This window comes from Sylvia atricapilla, chromosome 7, assembly GCF_009819655.1.
Source record: "Sylvia atricapilla isolate bSylAtr1 chromosome 7, bSylAtr1.pri, whole genome shotgun sequence".
In the NCBI taxonomy this organism is placed as follows: Eukaryota; Metazoa; Chordata; class Aves; order Passeriformes; family Sylviidae; genus Sylvia; species Sylvia atricapilla.
In genome coordinates this window covers 27,918,601-27,940,444 of record NC_089146.1, presented here as the reverse complement: position 1 = coordinate 27,940,444, position 21,844 = coordinate 27,918,601, and the positions used below count along the sequence as shown (strand labels likewise).

At 38.7% G+C, this 21,844-nt stretch overlaps 1 protein-coding gene across 3 annotated transcripts in view; it reads right to left on the bottom strand.

Annotated features, from left to right (window-relative positions):
- Positions 1-1,350: 1,350 nt before the first annotated feature.
- The window catches only part of SEC22A (SEC22 homolog A, vesicle trafficking protein), a 47,194-nt gene continuing 26,700 nt past the window's right edge, over positions 1,351-21,844 (bottom strand). The window contains exons 1-8 of one of the 3 annotated variants that reach the window (XM_066323082.1): positions 21,779-21,834; positions 18,097-18,328; positions 16,413-16,616; positions 14,938-15,101; positions 13,682-13,876; positions 8,973-9,091; positions 5,781-5,846; positions 1,351-2,548 (exon numbers count right to left, since the gene is read on the bottom strand). In XM_066323082.1, the coding sequence (XP_066179179.1) occupies positions 2,348-2,548; positions 5,781-5,846; positions 8,973-9,091; positions 13,682-13,876; positions 14,938-15,101; positions 16,413-16,594 (927 nt within the window). In that variant the 5' untranslated portion in view covers positions 16,595-16,616; positions 18,097-18,328; positions 21,779-21,834 and the 3' untranslated portion in view covers positions 1,351-2,347. Of the gene's footprint in view, positions 2,549-5,780; positions 5,847-8,972; positions 9,092-13,681; positions 13,877-14,937; positions 15,102-16,412; positions 16,617-18,096; positions 18,329-21,206; positions 21,361-21,778; positions 21,835-21,844 lie in introns of those variants that run through there. The other 2 variants (XM_066323083.1, XM_066323084.1) reach the window with 2 other exon arrangements.

Here is a 21,844-nt window from a genome sequence, read left to right as displayed (position 1 = left end):
GAAGCCCCTGCCTGAGGGTTGAGAAATCCTGGGAATTTTCAATAAATTTTCACCTCCAACCCGGCCTGCTGCATCTTGGTTCTGATCTCACACCCAAATGTCAGCAAGTTCTAATATTACAGTCAAAACATGCTAAGAAGCCATGTTCTTAGCACCTAGTAATACCACATAATGAAGAACAGTCTCGCTCATTAACTTTTCATCGTGAAATGGGATTTTTATCAGTGCTATAAAAACAAGCAAACAAAACCCCAACTGTTTTCTGTTACACTGGCAGTTGCATTTGTTCATTATACCTGCTAATCAGCAATTAGTTTAATGCCAGCATAACTGGAATGGAATAATGGCTCCAGATGCTATGAGAAAGGAAGTTTTCATTCCTTAAAAATGGATCTTTGGGAATAGAAGGAAGAGACAGTGCTTCAGAAAAAATGAAATTCTCTGCCAACATATAAACCGAAGAAATGATGCAACAAAAAATTCTGTATGTGCACAATGACCTGAGTTAAAAACTAAGCAGTACTTGCGGCATTCATAGTAGCTCCCCTGCCTATCAATGGAGGTTAAAAGACAGGTATATAAGTGTTCTTCTAGACACTGTAAGCAAAATACTTACAAGATAATACTTAAAACATAATAGCTCTGGGTTTTAATCACTGATTTTAAATAGTAAAGGACTGCTCTTCATCCTTAGCACTGGATGCTAAAGCAATTCTTGGTGCTAAGCAAAGGCTGTTTGCTGCTCATGTTCATGAACACCTTCTTCTCCCCTGTCTCTGAGTGGGGAGGGAAGAGAATTAACTGCAAAGCACCAACCCTGGAGCCTGCACACCTCAGACAGCACTCTGAGACACAGCTCTTCCCATTGCAGGTTCTACTTGGTTGTATTAGGCACAGTTTTCTTAACAAATACTCCATCAATTTAAAAAGAAAGTAAGATATCCAATTCCTTTTTTCTTGGTCATAAAATCTGATACTAAATAACTTCTTTAAAAACATAACATTTTGGTATGAAATGACCAAGAAAATTTGCCTGGGCCAACATTTCATAGTACAGCAAAGCTCTGCCAATTCCCAAATCCAGCAACACAAAAGCATTGCAACCTCTCTGCCATTAAGGCTGATTACAACTACATCTGTTTGTACATTATAAATCATCATAAGTAACTGTCATATAAAAATAAAACCCCAGTGTATGTGGTGGTGCTCCTCTGTGGTCGGTTGGGGTTTGCTGGTTGATTCACCAGCTTTAGGAGCATACAACTGCTCTCTCAACTAGATCACAGAGGTTTTATCCTAGCACAGAAATACCCAATCCATAAAGCCCAAAGAATCAACACAATCCCTGTATTTCATGTTTAAGCTAATCAGACTGATTTATTATTTTCCTGTCACCAGTTGTCTGTCTCAGGTTTGAGCTAATTATTCATTCATTTCTGAAAGGAAGGAAGAACATATAAAAAGAACAGTATTCCAACAAGTGCAAGTCACTCCATTTACTCACCAATCCCTTCTCTTTCAACCCTTCCAGAGTCCAAACACATGAAGTGTCCAAGAATCCTGGGTTTAGTGGCAGAACTTTTTGAATAATTACAAAAAAAGGAGCCCTATCTACATAAACCATTTTCAAAGAATAATTAAAAGAAAATCATGAATGAAAACACATTAAAGAACTTACAGCACAAGATGGAGCGCCACAGGTGAAGCCAATCCCCAGAAACTGAATTTCCAGGTTACATTTTAATTAAGAAAACATTCACATCTATGTCAATGTGAAACAAAACATTCCAAAATTTAGTATCTTACATATTCCACATCTAGTTTGCTAATATGCAATAGCATTATTATTATTTATTTAGCCTATTCTCTACTGCCTCACAAAGGCAAAACTGACCTTGGAAGCGAAAAGCTTGCAGGATATGCAGAACATACTCTACACGTTCCTCCATTAATTTACAGATGTGCTTCCACATTACCATCAGATAATGTGACCATGTAATACCATCAGATAATTCCACATCAGATTATCTCCACGAATGTATTAACAAAGCTTTTTTATGCCATCAGTCACATTCTACATACATTTCACTGCATGGATATGCTTCACTCTCCTCCTTCAGTCCCATATTCTTTTGTGTCCTTTTCAAGAAAATAAAAAAATAATTAAAAAAAGGTTCAACCACCAAGTGTAAAATGTCCACAGGCATCTTACATTGATTTATTTAAAAAAAAAAAAAAAAAAAAAAAAAAAAAGCTCCATTCAGACAGCTTCTTCTTTTGGAGATCAGCTTTACATTCCTGAGAGTAACTATGGAACAAGACTTTGGTCTCAGTGTTCCAGGACTTGTCAGACATTGTAATCAGGGGACTTTCCCTGGGGTTGTCGCAGTCGGATTTGTAAGGTGGAAAAAGCTCCCACAGTCACATGGAAGAAGAGCTGCCACAGGTTGCGCAGCTCATACAGGTACATGTTACACAGGCAGATCAAGCCAAAAGTCAGGAAGGATTTGGCATTCCTCCAGCCTGTGTAGTACACAAACAGGTAACACTGTCAGGAAATAAAAAAGAAAGCAGGTTACCCTATGGAAAATAACTTCTACTGAAGAAAAGCTATCTGGTCACTGAAAAATCACAGCCCAAACCAAGGAAAAGTCTGAGCCAAACATGGAAGACAGTACCAATCTAGCAGTCACAGAAGGATTAAGAGAATCTGGTATCACTACAAGATAACATTCTGCTTGTATTAAGCCCTCTCTGACAACAATTCTCTCATAATATTTAATTACAGCCTGCAATGAGTGGCCCATGACAAAAGACAGTGGATGTTCCTGGCAATCTCTGGTCAAAATAAACTCTGTTCTACTCAAGCAGTGGAGAAGGAATAAGAGAAGTCTTGTTCAGGAATGCAACAGGAAGGACAGGACAACACCCAGAGCTCAGCACAAGGCAATCCCCCAGACACCTCCCAGAGTCCTGCCAGGGGTGATGCTGAGGGTTACCTGGCAGATGCAGAGGTCCACTTCAGCTGCTGCAGGGCTGATGACGTTTGGAGAGGGACACAACTACTCTGCTGTAATTCTACCACATTTTAGACAAGGTTCTGCCCATTGTGGTGTAACACAGCCTGTCAGGACTGCCCACAGCTCCCTACTCAGCCCTCTTACTATATCTGGAAACGTGTTCTTTTGCCTTAGTTTTTCTCTCAGTTTTTCCCAGACATTATTTTTATTTCTTCTACTGTTTGAACTACTCCCTTAACTGCTACAAAATTTAAAAAAAAAAAAAATCCTTTGCTCCTTCCCTGGAATCAGGTCATTTCTGCTGAAGTAAGTTTTTTTTTCTGAGCTTTAAGGTAGATAATAGTAGTATTTATGCTTACTTTCTATTCCAGATCTGTTTGTTCCCAGTGGATTTATAACTATGGTCACAGAGATTTAACAGCATCCATCATCAGATTATCTAAGTGCCATTTCTGATCTTCCTGGGCATTTGCCATGTTTTACGAGTCAAAAAAACTCTACTTAATTTTCTTTTCATTTTTCATGTTCCTCAAAAAAGGGCAACTGAACAATGCAATTTATTGAGGTTACTTTATATTCCATTCAACTCTACCACTTTGTTATAAAGCATGCATTTCCACTGCAAGTGTGGCTGAGAGCAACAAAGCTATTTGCAGTGTCTGGGATATCTAAATATTGTCAGAGAGGTGAGGACCAGCACTATCAATAAGATTTGTATGTCTTTCCTCCAAAGCAGAGTAAAACTGGAGATGAATAATCTGCATGTTTCAGAATCAAGACAGAAGTGTTCTGAACCTGCTTGGCCATTTTGAGCAGAGTAAATGCAACCTACTTGTGCTGACAACTTCACAAATCATATCTAAAAGAGCAATTAGTTGGTACTGGTATCTCAGCAATAAGAATTGAGATAATTTCCTAGTGTTGTCACTTCCACTGACAATGTATGAACAAGTGTGACTGCTTCCAAGATTAAAATAAGAGTCAGGATATGCCTCATCAAAATGATTAATAAAGCCTTGAAAACAGTAGTTTAAAAATGTTACTGTAACATGATGTCACATGACTGTGAATTTTACTGAAGAACTGTTTGAAATTAATTCTGAAGAGAATCTTTCATTGGTGTAGCTCTGAATTACTGGATGTGCCCCTTACAGAACAGATGAAAAGGCAAAAAAACAGTCAAAAGGCCAAAACAGTGTAGTTTTAATAGCTTACTATAACAAGTACTGTTATGAAACTCCTGAGGGTTGTTTTTCTGCTAACTAAAGGGAAGTGTTACCATGTCAGTGAGCCTACAACATCCTGTTCCATGTAAGTCCTGTTCTTTTGCCTGCACACCCAAGATACAAACATTTGTTGGGAACTGGAGACATACTGCTGTGTTGTTATTAACAGAACAAGACAATACAGCATGATGGACACCTGGTGGGTGAACAACACTGAAATGTGCTGCCATGGAACACAGGGAATTAATGTCCTGAGCTCTTAACTCAGCCAAAGAACATCACAACATGCCAGAGAACCAACATCCCTCAATTCTGAAAACTGACCAATCACATATTGCAGGAATGATACCAGAGGGTGGGAAATAAAGAGTTTCAAGGGATGTATTTTGAATATTAATAAAAAGCCTACACTCCAAGTTGCATGAATTTTTCTTTTAGACACCTCTGTTCAAGGCAAACAGTGGAGGAAAGACATACATCCTCATGTATCAATGGACAGACACGAATACTTTTATAAAGAGTAAGGTTTCCAGTTTGGTAGAGGAGGAGAAAGTGTACTTTTTACACAGAAAAAGAATGGAGGAGCTCTACTTTATCTGATACGGAACAGAAACAGACTGTTGGCATGGAAAATTAACACAAATCTACATTACTTAACACAGAAGTTGATGAAAAGTCAACAAGTGGTGAAGAACACAAGTCACACTGCCACATTATTTTGCTAGAGATAAATTGTAGAGAATGAAGATTACAGATAGCCTGGATAAAAGACTGATAGAAAGGCATTTTCTTATATTATTGTCTGACACAGTACTAAACACTGGCACACAGAAACAAGTAAAAACTGCATACTCCAGAAGTCTAAGATTAAAAGTCAAAGTAATTATAATAGCAGCAACTGAGAATGACAGACACAGACATAAGCTAATGTAATAGCAGTGCCACTGAATGAGAGATGCCAGTAGACATCTTGCTATAAATTATAAAGGAAAGTCAAATTCAGATGCAGAAATGGAAAACTGACATACAAGGAAAGCAAGGGGAAGTGTCAGGCAGGAAAAGGAAGACAGTGAAAAGTGGCCACAAGCTTTCAAAAGGAAGGAGATGCACATTAAAGTAGAAAGTGAGGAAAATCCCGGGGTGCAGTGCTTAGGTATTACTGTATTTACTTCAAATCTGCCCAAAGGGAAGAAGCAATAAGCTGTTTATTCAATGGTTACATTTACTTGAACTGTGAAACTATTATTTCAAGAAAATAATATAACCTTCACTGCTTGTGACTTCAGATATAATTGTCTTAATTAAATGTCTTAATTATCCAGCTGGAGAAAAAAATGCAGCAAACAGAATCTTTTTGTATCAACCTACTACTACACAATAGTTTATGATTAATGAAAAAAAAAACTGAGCAGAAAATATTTTTTGTAATCACCTTGTTCAAGTATCTGTGACATTTAAGAAAACATGGTGGCACTTATGCATGACTGGGTAATGTTTCTAAACTCTAGTGAATTATGCAAACAGAAAAACACACCTGGTACAAACACGCTGCCGTTCCAAGAAAAAATGCAATAACATAGCTGAAATCTTCACCTTCATTCTGCAAGAATAAAACAAAAAGCCATGTTTTACAATGAAACAAGTGAAATACCAGGCATTTACAGTATGAAAGTTATGAATTATTGCACGTTAAAATAGTTTCACACAGGGATTTAAAGCGATTCCTTTACCACACTAAACCAAGGATTAGGACTCATCAGTGGTTACAGACATGTCTGCAGCAAAATTGTGATCTAGAGTCTGACCAAAATGTTTATTCACAACCAACAACTCTTGCCAATATTTTCAAAAGCTTTAAAGAAGTCCTGCTGTAACAGTGGGCATTTACCTTCTCCAGATGCCTTTGAAAATTCAAGTCTGAACACGGGCAACTACCTTTAAGAGCAACTTCGTAGAATTGTGCCTTCCGAAAGCTTTACAAAATGGAAACGAGGTAACAGCAAAGGACCCAAACTGGCCACTAGGGTGGGGTAAAACTCCACACACAGAATAACGAAGGCAGCTCTCTGCTCATGCAGTGAGAGCTAACAGCAGCACAAGAATTTATCAGAGAGACTTGGAAAATAAGGTTCTCTTGAAGGAAAGATGTAAAAACTTAACTGAAGTCACAGATTTTTCTATGTGTTTAGAAAACAAAACAAATCCTTTAAGTTATTCAAATGGGTTGTCAAAATTCCTACAGAGCTGAGTGGAGTAAATTTCCATACTCAATAACTACTAACTACATTTCTAGCAAACCTTTGCAACCACCAAGAACTTTCCTAGGAAAACAATGCGTATTCATGCAAATCTCTGTCCTTGAGAGCAAATACCACTTGAGAAGATGGTGGTCCATTCACAAGTATAACTTGTGTCTGCTGAGAGCATGTTCAGTGTGAAGCATTTCCATGTCCTGTGCTGACCAGGAAAAACTTTGCATGTCTGCACATAAAAATCACATGCACAAAGCAGTAACTTCTACCCAGAGTGTAAGTCTTTGCCCCAGTGCCACTGCATATTTGGTGGAGTACAGTTACAGATTGTAACAGAATTTTATTAACAGCCAAATAAAACCACTGATTATAAAGCAAACAGTAATTCAGAGTGACGTTTTTGAATGACTTCTCAGAACACATTTCATTAATTGTGTTTTGAATTACTTCTCCCTAGACCTTGTGGATTTTTCCATAATAAAGTAAATTAAGAGAAATTTTAATGGATTTTTAGTGTGCCTCATTTGTCAGAAACAAAAATTATCTTCCATCTGTACTGCAATCTATTACCTCCAGATGCAATAAAAGAGAATAAAATTAACTGGATGTCCTGTCATCACTTAAATAGATTAATCTAACATTGGGGTTATTTTTAAAAAATCAGCTGCAGGAAGGTAATAAAGTAAGTTTTAGCAACGTCACACTAACCAACAGAACTCTGTTCAGTACTATTTGTATTACAGTATACTTCAAAATCATTATTATTTATAAAGTCAGAGAATTGTGCAAAACACAGAAAAACCTAGAGATAAAGTAGAGATGTAGGTTCACTTGGTCTTTCTTTAAAAAACAAACCAAAGACAACTCAAGATGAAGAACCTAGCATGGAACATTTTCATTAACCTTGTTCATCTATCCACTAGTCTTCACAAAATGCTGAGACTCAACAGTACTGTTTATTCAATTATTATATCAATTATTAATAATATAATAATGTATTTATTATTATATAATAAATATATATTATTATATATTAATATAAAATATATATTATGTATATTATTATATTAATATAATATGATGTTATTGTTATTATTATATCAATACCATGTAAGATAACTGCAATACAGAAGGTATTCTTCTTTACCTTATTTCCCTAAAAAAAAAAAATCCATTAGGTATCAAAAATATTGCAGTTGGCTGCTGAAAGGCCTAGAGACCAAGACTCACAAGGAGCAGCTGAGGAAACTGGGGCTGTTTAGCCTGGAGAAGAGGCTCAGGAGAGAATTTGCTGCTCTCTGCAACTAGCTGAAAGTAAGCTGTAGCAAGGTGGGGGTTGAGCTCTTCTCCCAGGTAACAAAGGGTAAGATGAGAGGAAATGGCCTCATGTTGCACCAGGGGGAAAATTTCTTCACTGAAAGGGCTGTCAAGCTGCCCAGGGAAGTGGTTGAGTCACCACCCCTGAAGGAATTTTAAAAGCCTTGTAGATGTGGCACTTTGGAACGTGGTTTAGTGAACTTGGCAGTGCTGGGTTATGGCTGGACTCAGGTCTTTTCCAACCTAAACAACTCTATGAAGTCCAGCTATGTTCGAATAAAATTACCATCTACCAGCCAGCCAAGCAAGCCGATTACCATTTTCTCTCAGAAAACTTCCATGGGCTTTTCAGTTTCTATGTCTATCACCACAATAACAGCCATTAAATGGTAAGGAAGTCTTTGGTTTTTTTGTGGCAACACACATGAACTTTCTGTGCATGCCAAGTACTACCAGCACATTCACCTGAACTGCTTGAAAGCATAAACAATTATTAGCGACACTGTGGCACTTGTGGGAATACAACCAGCATAAGAAATGGAATAGAAAGAAACTGAAAGGCTACAGGGAGAGTCATAGAGATTTTACAGTAAAAAAAAAAAAAAATGTTTGGGGAAGGTTGTTTCTTGAGGGGAGTTTAGAAGAAATCATGTGACAATTTTCTGCCACCAATCCTTTCAATACACAATAAGAAATAGGATTCATTAAATACAAACAGAAAAACTACAAAAGTTCTCTAAAAATTTTACAAAACCTGTTTAAAGATTCCCTCTCTGTGGATTTTTTTTTAAAAAACTGCCCAGATTTTCAAAGCTGTTCATCATTTCACTCAAGTGTTTTTAAATAGCATCTATAGAAATTAAACACATCATACCCTGGCATAAATTTAGAAAACAGAACATTATGTTCACATCCTCACTGCTACCAAGGTACCAGGGAAGGAGCTGGCCACCCACCTTCCACTGCTGTTGAAACTCCCAGCCTTGATGAATGAGGCAGCACAGATCACAAACAATTCAGGTTCTGTAACACAGGCCTGACCTCACAAACTACTTCTGAAATAAGACTGGCACAACTCAGCTCATAGAGCATCTTCTAAAATGAAAATTGTGATTGCTACAATGCATAACTTTAAAATTCATAAACATGTGCAGTACCTGGAGAAGGCTTTCTATGGCATGGAAGCCACGGATTAAATTCAAAGCTCCACATAACAGACTAAGCACAAATGAGACAATTCCTGGCAGAGTCACAGGTTCCAGCCGCTGATGAGGAGCTGCAAAGCAGATCAAAAAAAGATATCACAGGTCAAAGCAGTGCCTTCAGAAAATCAGTAAAATAATAATCTCATTTGTCAGTGGCTTCTAGCTCAAGAGATTGCTGAAGTAAATCACAAAATGTCATTTCTGTTTTCTAAAAAGACCAAACATTGTAAACGTTTCAGCACAAGGGTTAGCAAAAAGAAAACTTTCCTCCAGTTCACATAAATATTGTCTTGTTATATTTAGTCTTTATCTCAATACATTCCATTTCTTCAGTATGGTACTGATGGCTGCTCAAACATGCCAGGAAATCAATAGTAAAAGATGCACTTGCTAGTGAAATCTGTCCAAAATTAGTAACCACCTAATAAGTCACATACTTAAGAGCTTCTTTCACAACCTCCACTCTTCTTTAACACTAATGCATTAGTGAGATGTTGAGACTGATTTAGCTTGTTTGCTGAACAGAACACTGAGGCAAAGTAATCACAGTAGTCCCCTTCCTTAAAAAACACAGTGAGTGTTACTAAAAACACACATGAAGAAACAGCTCCGAAACACAGCTCTGAAACACAGCTGGGATCTACAGCACAATCTTATAGGACCTTCCAGACTGTGCTTAGCCTCTTCAAGTAGAAGACATTAAAATTAAAACACTCTTTCTTTCCATGCACACCCACTCTTTCAAACCTATCTAGGGTCACAAGCACGTAACAGTTCTGTATGTTCCTCATTACTGCCCCTTTCCATAATGAAAAACAGAAAGCAAATGTGAAAAAACAATGCAAAACTGTGAACAGTCTGAGCGACACTGGGATAACAATGGGACTGCTGAGCTGTACTCCAATCATTCTGCTCAAATCAACCAAGTGTAAAGATGTGAACAATGAGGTTAATGAACTGTAACATTAATAGAGAGAGGGGTGTCAATCCTGGTTGTTTGTATTGCACAGATCCAGGAAAAAGGTTTTTCAAACAGTTTATGAAGTTACAGAACATAAAAAAGCCCCAACAAAAGCTATTTCACATTGATAAGCTGGCAGGGCTGTCTAATTATGAGTCTAAAATAACACAAAAATAAAATACAGGATGAGTTCAGTTAATTCATTTGTGCTGAATTTAATAGTGTATTAATCAGTTGGGTTGGTTTCTTTTTAAACAAAAGCATAACCCATGTTTAACTTTGAGAGCTCAGTGCTTGTCTAACTGTAGGGCCCATTACTCCCAGCAATCATTCAGTTAAGGTTAGATATGCTAGATGTGCTATTTGCATACCAAACCATTCTTTTTCAATGACTCCCAAGTGGTTGTTCTGTTTTGGCTTTTTTTAAACCATCTCATCTAGAGAGTGGCAAAAAGCTGAGGGTGTATATGACTGTTTTTAGCCAAAAGTAATTCCATTCCATTAACTGGTGGATAAAATTAGTTCACTGCTCTCCACTTGCAGCTCTCCAGAAAATCTTCTTTTCCCCACGTATTGGCTAACTTAAAATCATCGTGTGCTAAAACAGCATCTAAAAATCCTCTTTGAGAACCGTGGGGAGAAAAATAAAGAGTCTGGTCAGCTAAATCAACACAGTCCATGAAGGTCCATAAAACAGTAACTTCTCTCTTATTAAAATATGAAAAAAGAAATCCAAAAAATATAAAGGACATTATGTACCATTACTAATGGCATTAAACTCTCCAGGGCTCAACAAATTTTAGTGTTACAATCAAAACAACAAGAAACATTTATATACAAAAAGATGGAGGCAAAACTAAAAGAACGAAGAAGGAATGTCAGTGAAGGCAGGGTAAAGGGCAACTGACTTTGAAGTGGTACATCCATCAACCTTAGAAATACGATTAAGTGCCATATCAAAAATTCTCAGTTCAAATAAAGCACAAATTCTGAATTTAATGTTTACATTTAAATGAAAATTCCAGCAATTTATATGACATGAGAAACTACATTACTTGTAAGAAAGTTCATTTAAAACTAAAATGTAAAAAAAACCTAAAAGCATGGAGTATACCATCAAGCAAAAAATAACTTTGATCTGACAACTGTTTCTTCACTGAAAAAACTCTGAGAAAACAGTAATTTTATCCTAACCTGAAACATCACACATCAGCATGCTGTGACCCTATTTCTAATGCCTGCCAACACCTACATGTACCTTTTCAGGAAGATTCTATCCATGATCTGCCCACTTTGTGCTTCCCACACGCAGAATTTCCCCTATTCCTCACTGCACTGCACAGCCCCCAGAGGGAATAGGGCTGCTGCTGCCAGCACAGCAGGACTCCACACCCAGTTTCAGTGTGAGCAAGTGTCAGCCACTGCTCCCTGCCACCACCCTGCACAACAAAACAAGATCTGCATCCACCTGACTTCCCACCTCTGGATGCTCCCCAACTTCATTTAACACAGTGCACTCCAGAAAGTCCTACTTTTTAACAGTACAGGATATACAGGAAATTCCACCAGGCAAAACATCTTTTTGTGAGAATCTGTCCCTAGAGCAAAGGAGAAACTTGGAAGTCCAGCCAACTGAGTGGGCAGCAAATGTCCAGAGAAAATTCTTTTCAAGGGTGGAGAGAAATGATGAATGTAAAGAACTACAAAACCATCAGCAGACTTTTTAAAAAAGACACTGTTATTCAACAGCATCTAAAACGTGAAGAGCTGAAAAAGCAGCAAAGTGCCAGCCTCTCATAATGTACAGCCCTTTGATGGTGGGTTTCTACAGCAACTCAAGGAAGGAAGTGGGTAACTGAACAGAGATCTATGGAATTCAGAGGAAGAAGAAAGTTAAAAGTAACTGAAAGAGAAACAGAAGAATAATGACATGGAAAGAAAAGAGAACAGAACTGCTTCTGTAAGAAGCTGTGGAGAGGTAAGTAAAAAAAAAAAAAAAAAAAAAAAAAAAAGACTATCACCTGCCAATTATTGTTGAATCTTCTTTTTTAGTTAAAAGGGAAATGGTCTCTATGTTTTTTAATTTAGGTCTATATGACCTTCCAACACTCTTACTCAGAAAAGTGATAAAAACCCGCATCTCCCACTATATGGACAACTTTTAAAAAACGGCCAATTTTGACACAAGCTGAGTGCTTATTGCTTTTTCTTTTTCCAGCTGCAGGAAGTTCAAATCTGGACATTTTTCAGAGATAACCAGCTGCCCCTTCTGCCACCATAACCCTTTCCACAAAGCAGGATTACATGATAACATGAAGAGTAAATAACAGTACAAATATCAAAAGTGGCATCAGAGCATGATATACCTTTAAGAAGAGCCCACACATTTAAAAAGATGACAAAGGTATGTTCAGTGCTGCTTAGAACATTGCACTCTTTTAAACAATTTAAACACCTTCACACTTTTCCTTTTTTAATTTTCCTGAATCTAAGTCCAACACTGTTTAATTGCAAATATAGAGATTGTAAGCTATTTCTGCACTATCTCATAGCACATGGGAATGGCCCTCAGAATAACACATGGCCCTCAGAATCAGGGCCCCAGAGCACAAACAGGGCACCCTACTGATTTTGTTTGGTTTTCATCTTCCATAGAAGCAGTTTTCAATCTTCTGGAGTAATCCTCATGAGTAAGCACATAATAAGGATAATATACTGGCAAAGAGATCCTATTAATATATACATATACATAAACTGCACAAAATCTCATTCATTACAACACTGTAGGAGGTGTTTAGATTTACAATTGCAATTCTATGATTTATGACTGCACCCTGACGCTGTAAAGTGAACTGCATCAGTGTGTGTCTGCTCAGGGTAATTTACAGACAGAAGTAATTCTGAAAAAAAAGGGAAATATATTAACTAATTAAAATCAACACTTCCTTCCATTCTATTTATGATTTGGCTTCACTAAACTTGGAGGACTGAGATCAGATGATGTCAGTATCACATGTGGAGTCCATGTATCAGTGCAAGGATTTGGCATTTTGTTTCTGTCCTGCTGGGAAATATCTGAAGGTGGGCCCCAAACCCATTCAGAGGATTCCCTTAATAGCACAAACCCTTAACCCAACACAACCCCACAATTCCACATTTACCTCATACGTGAAGGAAATTAGTTTAAAAAATTAACGACTCCTTCAATGAATTTGGCAGTTTTATACAAAATTGCAATTCTTAACCTTGTACACAAGGCACTCATTTTAGAGAGTGCATCTTTTAGCCAGCACAGCTCTTTGGATTCTCACCACTGCAGAGGTTTCCTAAACTGATGCTTCTCCCCTCAGCTGCTTTAACTCCTGACACTGCTCTCAGCTTATGTCAACACTGAGTTCTTACTGGGCAGAAATCTCAAAAATTTTCAGAAATCTTAAAAGGTCAAAAAATATAAATCATCTTCTTGCTAAGTGCTCATCTTTGTTTTCAGGGTTTTTTTACTTCAATAAATCAGTCCATTTCTTCCTCTGAGTGCCTTGGGAAGGTAAGCATGTGGAGCAGGAGACAAAATAGACATCTGAGCTAAAATACACATAAGGTCATATCACCTTTATGATTTAGAAATATGAAAAAAAGAAAAAACAGAATTTTGCTGCATCTGTCTCTTTCAAGGATACAACAACAGAAGTCTGGAACTTACCTGCAGATATCTTACCAGTACCCTTATACTCCCCCACTGGTATATGAGAAAAGCCATTGGCTGAACCAAGTTCTGACACAGAAATTTGATACGGTGGTCTCAGTTTGATTTCTGTCTGCATATCAGCAAGATTCATCTTTGTTGACAAAGAACGTGTGTTGTTGTATCTCTGTTTGGTCCTCTGAATGAAATTATCTATGCAAAATTGAAAATAAAAAAGTGGTTTTCTATGGAATTGGTTAATTACATAATCCAAGATCATGCAGCTTTCCAGTTCACAAACTGAAATATAGTTTGATATATTTGTATTTATCTTGGATTTTTAACACTATTTCTGTTCTGTGCCTAATGCATCATGCGTTATTTAATTCTGCAGTTAAAAATAAAGCTCTAAAAATCTAATTATGTAATAACTGAATAAACTAATGACTTTTCATTTGAATGCATTTCTAATATAATGGATTTGCTGCATTTGTTCAAGTTTTTCTGTTAGTTTAGTAAATATCCTTATGAAAAAATTATGTTCTGAAAGAAACAAAGTGTTCATAGGGATCTTCACAAGCAAGACAAAAATGTTAAACAGAAATTGTCAATAACTGACTGAATTATAGACAGGAATTAACCAACTGGAGTATCTTGCCCTGTGTTTCTAAAACTGCAGCTCTAATGTGTTTTATAAGAATATCTAACTACAGGAATTTCTAATATATAGTATTAAAGCAACATAAATTAATGGAATTCCTAACAGCTGTTATCTGGTGATAACATATATATGAGACGAGCTGCATTTTGGAGTTTCAAGATTAAATGCTCCACTACATCATAAGAAATAAAAGTTTCTCCCTTTCATGTATTGAACAAAAGGCAGCACAGCTATGAGATAACACAAAGCTGCAATCTTTTACGTGAGAAATGTGTGAAGCACAATGACTTCACAGGTTAAGTTCTTCAACAGGTATGAAGTCAAACAACTCCTAGTATTACTAACCAGAAGATGAACTCCAGAGCTGGTCAGACAAGGCTTCAATCAAAACCTACTAGAATGAACAGAATTAAGTTTGGATAAAACCTAATTTAATGCCCCCAGAAGTATTTCTTTATTGATTCTGACAGGACTTAAATCAGATTGTAAATCCACCTGAAACAGAGCTATAAACTGCTTTGGACATTTTTTTGTGTGTGTGCTTTAAGTTGCACTTATTTACTGCTCATTTGTCTTAGTATGAGAATGAAGGGGAAAAAAGTCAGATCCTTACCAAATTCTATAAAACAGTATGGTCTGATAGCAGTATTTGTCTTCATCATATTGTAGGTAGTGATGAATTCCTTCTGAAGCTCATCCAGGAAACAGAATGCCAGGACATTGGGATAATTTTCAGTACACAACATCATGTAGCTTACTCCTAGAGAACTTATAAAGCTAGAATAGAGAAAACATATTCAAAATTTCAAATTTAAATTCAGTGAATTGACTGCTTTTCTAGTCTGATCTTATATTCTACAACCAGAAAAACAAAAACTTATCTGGGATAGCAAAGGAATAAATGTTTACTGAAAAGTCCAACAGTATTTTAGAAGAAAAACAAGTTATTTTTAGGCAATGTCTTACTTGAACACTACATTGTACAATCATCTCAGAAGCCTTTTACACATATAGGTATGTATGTATCTATATATGTGTGTGCACACATATACCCACACACTTATGAAACAGAAAATAACAGAGGTTTTAAAATGCACAAACACTGCAGGTTTGTCCCATAACAGCTTTTCACTCAACTCAGATGCACAATGTGTGATCTAGTGCAGACCAAAACTGCAAAACCTTATCTTCAGATTGAGGGGAGGGCTGTTGGCTCTTTCTAGAACATGGCAAGAAATAAAACTCTTCTGTAGAGTGCAGAATTAATAATTCTCTAAAGATAGTTGCAAGAGAGTTTCATATTAGCAGAGATGGCAAATATGAAATCAGAAAAGAACAGTTTTCAATATATGTAAATTTAGGCAATTCATTATAATTCTGGTTTTCATGATACATTCAAATTTCTTTAAAATCTTGCTGGATAACCTCCAGTATTAAAAGTAATCATAGACAAAAGCAGTAAAATCTACCCTGATTAAGCCTTTTATCTCATTCTTAAAAGCTTGTTTTAAGCTAATCAGTTTACAAGCCAACTACAGTTGGCCCGTAAAAATCAAAAGAAAATAAAGACTCAAAAAATTTAGCCCATCCTGGGCTTTAATCCAAGAAAAGCTGGAAACTCACATATCCCTATAGGAGATGGAAAGGTCTTAGGATTTTCTAGGATCATTCAGGTGGTACACTTTCCACCACTGTAACTCCTACATGGTTAACTAGGGGTTAAGATGAAATTACATATCTCATTTAAAATACCTAAATTAGAATCAGAATTTAGGTCAGCTGAAGTGCAAGTGAACTATAAACAATAAAGAATTTCTTTTGAATATTTCATCCAAACCTACTCTTTCAGTGTAAAGCCACTCCTCCCATGATGTTGTCTATGACTTTGTGCCATTATAAAGGAACTTCCTTATAAGTCTGAATAGGTTCAAATCTTTCTCAAATTTCTCTGTTTTAAATTTCTGACACATAAATAGTGCCAAGAATGAATCTTAGCTTGATTAAGCACTTCTAATGTGAACAGTTAACTTTCCATTTACAGAGAGATACAACCTAGGATACTGCAAATGCTTAAATGAGAAGCCTTACTTTATGTTATACTGTCCAGTCTTCAGAGTACATCTATCAGGAAGCTGAGAAAGTTTTTTTGAGAGCATTTTAAAATATTTTCTACATTCTTGCATTCCCGTGCTCTGGTCATAATCAGTGGACGCAGAAAGTGGGAGTCCATCCCTCACACGGACCACAGAGGCAGATAAAATCATAGACATTGCCAACAGTGCTAATGACCACCTGCAACAAAACACAAATCAGGAGGAAGCAGAATTAAGGCAAAACCAGAAACAACAGAGTCAACTGTGAATAATCAAATTTCTCAAGCTGTACAGTGGGTTCAGGCCTCAACTGCAGCACAGTTAGGATCTCCAGCTATAATTCAGACTAGAGTCTTAACTGAACAGAACCTACTAATCTACATAAGCCAAAAAATCATTTTTCAAACCTTACATTAAATCTAAACATTCCAAAGTTTAGCAAGGCAAGTATTAAAAGGATTACTTATTTGCTAAGCATCAGTACACAAATTTGTTCTCCTTCAAGTGGGCGAACTGCTAGAATTTGTATGAAGCCAAAAGCAAACACTTCCTCAGCTCTTAACACTGCTCTGCAGACTCCTACCATATACTACACCTATCACTTCAGACACTATGAAAAAATATTTTTGCCTCCCTCAGATGATGCTACTCAAGTTCCATACAGTCACAAATTGCAAAAGGAAACAGATTTCTGGATACAGCTGAAATATGCTTTTGGGTGTGATACTGACATGTTTACAGCACCTTTCAAACTATGACGTTAAGGGTGCTTTACAAGCCTCAGCAGCTGAATGACTGCATTCTCACAAGTCAGAAATCCAAATTTTCCCCAAAAAGACACTACCTCTTCACAAGAGACAGGAAATAGCTATTTTTTACCTGAACTCTCGTCTTCTCTATTTCCCACTCCCCAAAGATTATATATCCATCAGGATACTTAATGAATAATCAACAATGTTCAGCCTTTTCAAGGTTATTTACTCCTCCGAGAGAAAGAATCATATAATAACCTAAGCACTAAAAATGTGTTGTCATTTTCAGTTTAGTAAATTCAGCTTCATCAGCAGTCAAACTTCAACCTCCTTTGAGATCCATCACATTAGCTGAATAAATTCCAAATTAATACCCTCATATTTTACTTGTACAGCACATCAGACTCTCCTCAAAGCTGTAACAGCAGTGGAAGCCACTGCTGACTGCAGTCTGCTCAATACCTTGGGGCTTTTATCAGGTGTCCTTGTTATTTCAGCACTTCACTAGAGAATTAATTCCCTCCTAAACAAAGTGCTTCCATCAGCTGGACACAAAAACAGAAAACAGCCCCAACTCCAGGGCTTCCTCTGGATCAGCTTGCTGGCATCATGCATTCAAGAAACTAAACCAACAGCTCTAAAAACTTTTACCTATCTCCAAATTCACACACGTGTTCCTGGAAGGACAATTCACATGGAATGCATGTGGATTCGTTTCCTTAACTATGCTGCTAACCATATAACCAAGGCAGCAGCTCAAGAGCACAATAAAACTGCAGAGGAGCATTAAATTGTAATGGTTCTCTGACAATAACCATCTCTACCAGTCAGAACTCAATCCTGACAGGGGCCTGTGGGAGCTGTACCAATACAAACAAAAGAGCAATGATGCAATGGCAAAGTTTAAATACCCCTTCATTAACTTACTTGCACAAAACGCAATTTCATGGATCTGCATTTCCCCTGATGAAACAAATAACGTCCTCAGCACTTAACATGAAGAAAGGAGTGTAGCTCCATGTCCTGTTCCAGTAAAAGGCAGTGAATGGGACTGCACTGCAGGAGAACCCCAGAATCCCACAGCCAGCTCTCAGCAGAACAGATACTATTCTCTTCACTTCTCAAATGATCTCGATGGTTAAAGTTCATGTTGAGCTTTCTGATGAGATAAGAACAAACACAAGAAGTTAAGAAATATATTTACTGGGTAATAACAAGCTTCAGCTCTTTTTGTGAGGCCATACATGTTAGAAAGGCCTGAACACAGCCAAGCCAGGTTACTCAAAAGATAATCAAAGAAAAAGAAGACTAGGATCATAGAGATATTAAAATGCTTCTGTGTTCCTTAAGTGAAGTTCAAGAAGTCCCATCACTTGAGGCATTTAAAATGGGAAAACATGTTACCTGTCTGCACAGCACAGGAGTAACTCAGGTTTGCACAACCTTTAACTCAGAACCCCATCATTCCCCTCATCCACTATGTTGGATTAATCCATCATTTCCTCTGCTCAGAACACTTCAGGAACAAAACACAGCACCACCATGGCTCTATTTCCAAGGCATTAAGATTTTCAAGGCTCAATCCCATCAGAGTTGCTTTGCTCCTACAGCTAAGGACAAAGCACATAATACCACCAAAAACAGCACGTATTTTCAGACAACACACAAAGCAAATGATAAAGACATCTTGAGAGGCATTCTTTTGACTTTTATGTCTGTCCTGTATGTAAATAAATATTTGCATAAATCTTGAACAAAACTTTCTTCAAAACTCCTGCTTACAGAGAAATACAAGCTCTATAACAGAAGACAACCCTCTATTGAAACCTGACAATTCTCTTAATATACCATGAAATCACACAAGGTAGAAATTGTGTTGAGCTGAAGATCTTAACACTAGTTAGGTTTTGTTACCATCAGCTCAAAAACCCACCCAGTGAAAATATGAACTTTTTTTCTCAGCCTCCTAACAGCAGAATCAGAAAGCTACCTAAAAACAAAAGCTAATAAAAGAAAATCACTTTGGCTGGAACATCATACGTATGTAATGTATAATGCACATACTGTAACAGAACATTCAGCCTTGCCTGAAAATGTACTGATAAACAAAAAAAGTTTACTAAATCTACTTTATCCAGCTCCCAAAACAATACAAGTTTACACAAGGAGCCAAGTGGTAAATTCGATATGCACTTACATATTTAGAGATTGAAGGCAGTGCTTTTAAAGCTACCTCTAAATGTCTTTTTTAAACTTCTACTCAAAGCTGCATTAAGTAGCTCGTCCAATCGTTACAAACTTCATCCTTTTTTCTCCAAAAATTCTATAACCCTCAACCACCTGAAGATAACAGAAGACTGCACTTCCACTACAAATGGTCTATAAATCTATTACAGTTGCAAGGAAATGAACAGACTGGGTTCACTGTCTCCCTCCATGACAGAACTGTGGAATACCAAATCCAACCAGCAGGTGTTTGGCTCACAGGTATCACAGAGGGCCCAAAACATGTCACCAGCCAGTGGAACCCCTTGTCACAGGCTGTTGTCCATGCTACAACATTACATGGATTGAAGAGGCAACTGGAAAAGTTCACAGAAAAACTACCAGGGGTACTAAAACCAAATCACAACCCTTTGCTCAGAGGATTCTGACCCCCACATGAACACCAACAGGGAGAGTACATCACAGAAGCATCACCCCATGCTTGCACCATTCTTGTCTCCCTTAGTTAGTATTTACCTCTGCCCCATGGTTGTGACTTCCCCTTCACAGCCCTCCCCGCAATGAGGACAGGGAGAACTCATGGAAAAGAGAAGCATGGAAAGGCTGGCCACAGACATGTAAGAGTCAGCAGGGTGGCTGTCACTCCACCTTCCCAAGAGCTGTCCAATCCCTCATGCACATGTCAGCATCCACTGTTCCACAACTAGGAATTAGCACATGTGCCTAGTCTCATTTCCTCCCATGAACAAGGAACCTCAGGTGATGGAAACCAGAGCCTGTTTCACTGTATTTTTTTTTTTTTAGACATATTCAATTATCATGTTGTTTATTTCTGTGTTATGACGGCACTTGACACTGAAGCAGCATCTAGAAAAGTCTTAGAAACACCGAAAACAGAAACTGGAACATTCCAGCCTTTTGTAACAAATTAATCATCTAACTTGTGACCTGACAGTTAACTGTTTTTAACCTATCTGAGATAGCCTTGTAACATTTTAGCAAGTATTTGAAAGTTACTTGTGACTATGATTTGCTCAGGATACTTCCCCTTTAAAAAAAAAAAAATCTAGTTTTCTCAAAATTCTGAGCAGATCAAGTGCAATGGCAAGCCTACCCTCCAGCACTTGGTAGCCTTCAGCCAACTTAATCACAGCATTTCTTGCTGGGATGTCTGCCTCTCATAAAAATATAAAATTGGGAAGTGTGTGCAAGCTGCACTCCTGTCTGACACAGAATAAGGATAAAACTTCTGTGCTTACTTCAAACGTACCTAAATACTGTTAGACAATTTATTGTCCCCACTTCTGAGTGTTGTGACAGCTTCATTACACAGGGAAGAGCCTTAATTTTTTCCACTCTACATCATATTTCAGAAATTCGTTTTACAAAATGAAGCACTACAGAAGGACACAACAAATAACGCCATTTTGACATCACTGGGTACGATGAGGCAAGAGAATAATCCTAAATCACCAGTCAAAATAATCCTTTCCATAAAGCCAGGGGGAAAGAGACCTCAGAGGCAGAATCAAGAATCACAGAATCAATGAGGTTGGAAAAGATCTCTGAGATCTTCGAGTCCAGCCTGTGAGTGGACACCATCATGTCACCAGCCACCACTAAGCGCCACGTCCTTAACAGGTGGCTCCAGGCACAGGGACTCCATCCCCTCCCTGGCATCCCAATACAATATATAATCACCGCTTCTGAAGGAATTCCTCCTAACGTCCAAACAACGAAAAACTAAGGGAACGGAACAAGCTGGATCCCGAAGTCTGGGAGCTTGACCCTTTCACCTACCACCTACTTACGTGGCAGCTCCGACACGACCATCTGCAGCCGCAGCAGAAGCGCTGACTCAGTGGTCACTGACTGAGGCGTTTCCGCACCGCTCCAGGTCACAAAACTTCACACAACCTCCCGCAGAGGCCGGAGAGCGGCGGACACCCCTACACACAGCCGGCTCCCGCTACCGAGCGGCCCTCGCTGCCTCCCGCGCCCGCCCTGCCCGCGGCAGCGGCACTGCCGCCGCCACCACCCCCGAGACGGCCCCGCGCTGACCGCGGCTGAGGCGCGAACGCAGCCGGCCCTGAGGCTCCGCGGCCAGGCCTGGGGCCGGCAGAGGCGGGCAGGCGGCAGCGGAGGGGAGAGAGGGGAGGCGAGGCCGCGGCGCGGGCACAGCACGGCAGGACAGGACAAGGCAGGGCCGGGCCGGGCAGGGCAGGACAGGACAGGACAAGGCAGGGCCGGGCCGGGCAGGACAAGGCAAGGCAGGGCCGGGCAGGGCAGGGCAGGGCAGAGCAGGGCGGCGGCTCCGGCCGCGGGTCCCGCCCCGCCCGCGCCCCTCACGGCGCCGGCCCCGCGCGGGGGGCGCGAGCCGTACCTGGGCAGCGGGGCGGCGGCGCGCGGCTCCCGCCGGGCATTGTGGGAGCGGACACGTCCGCGCGCG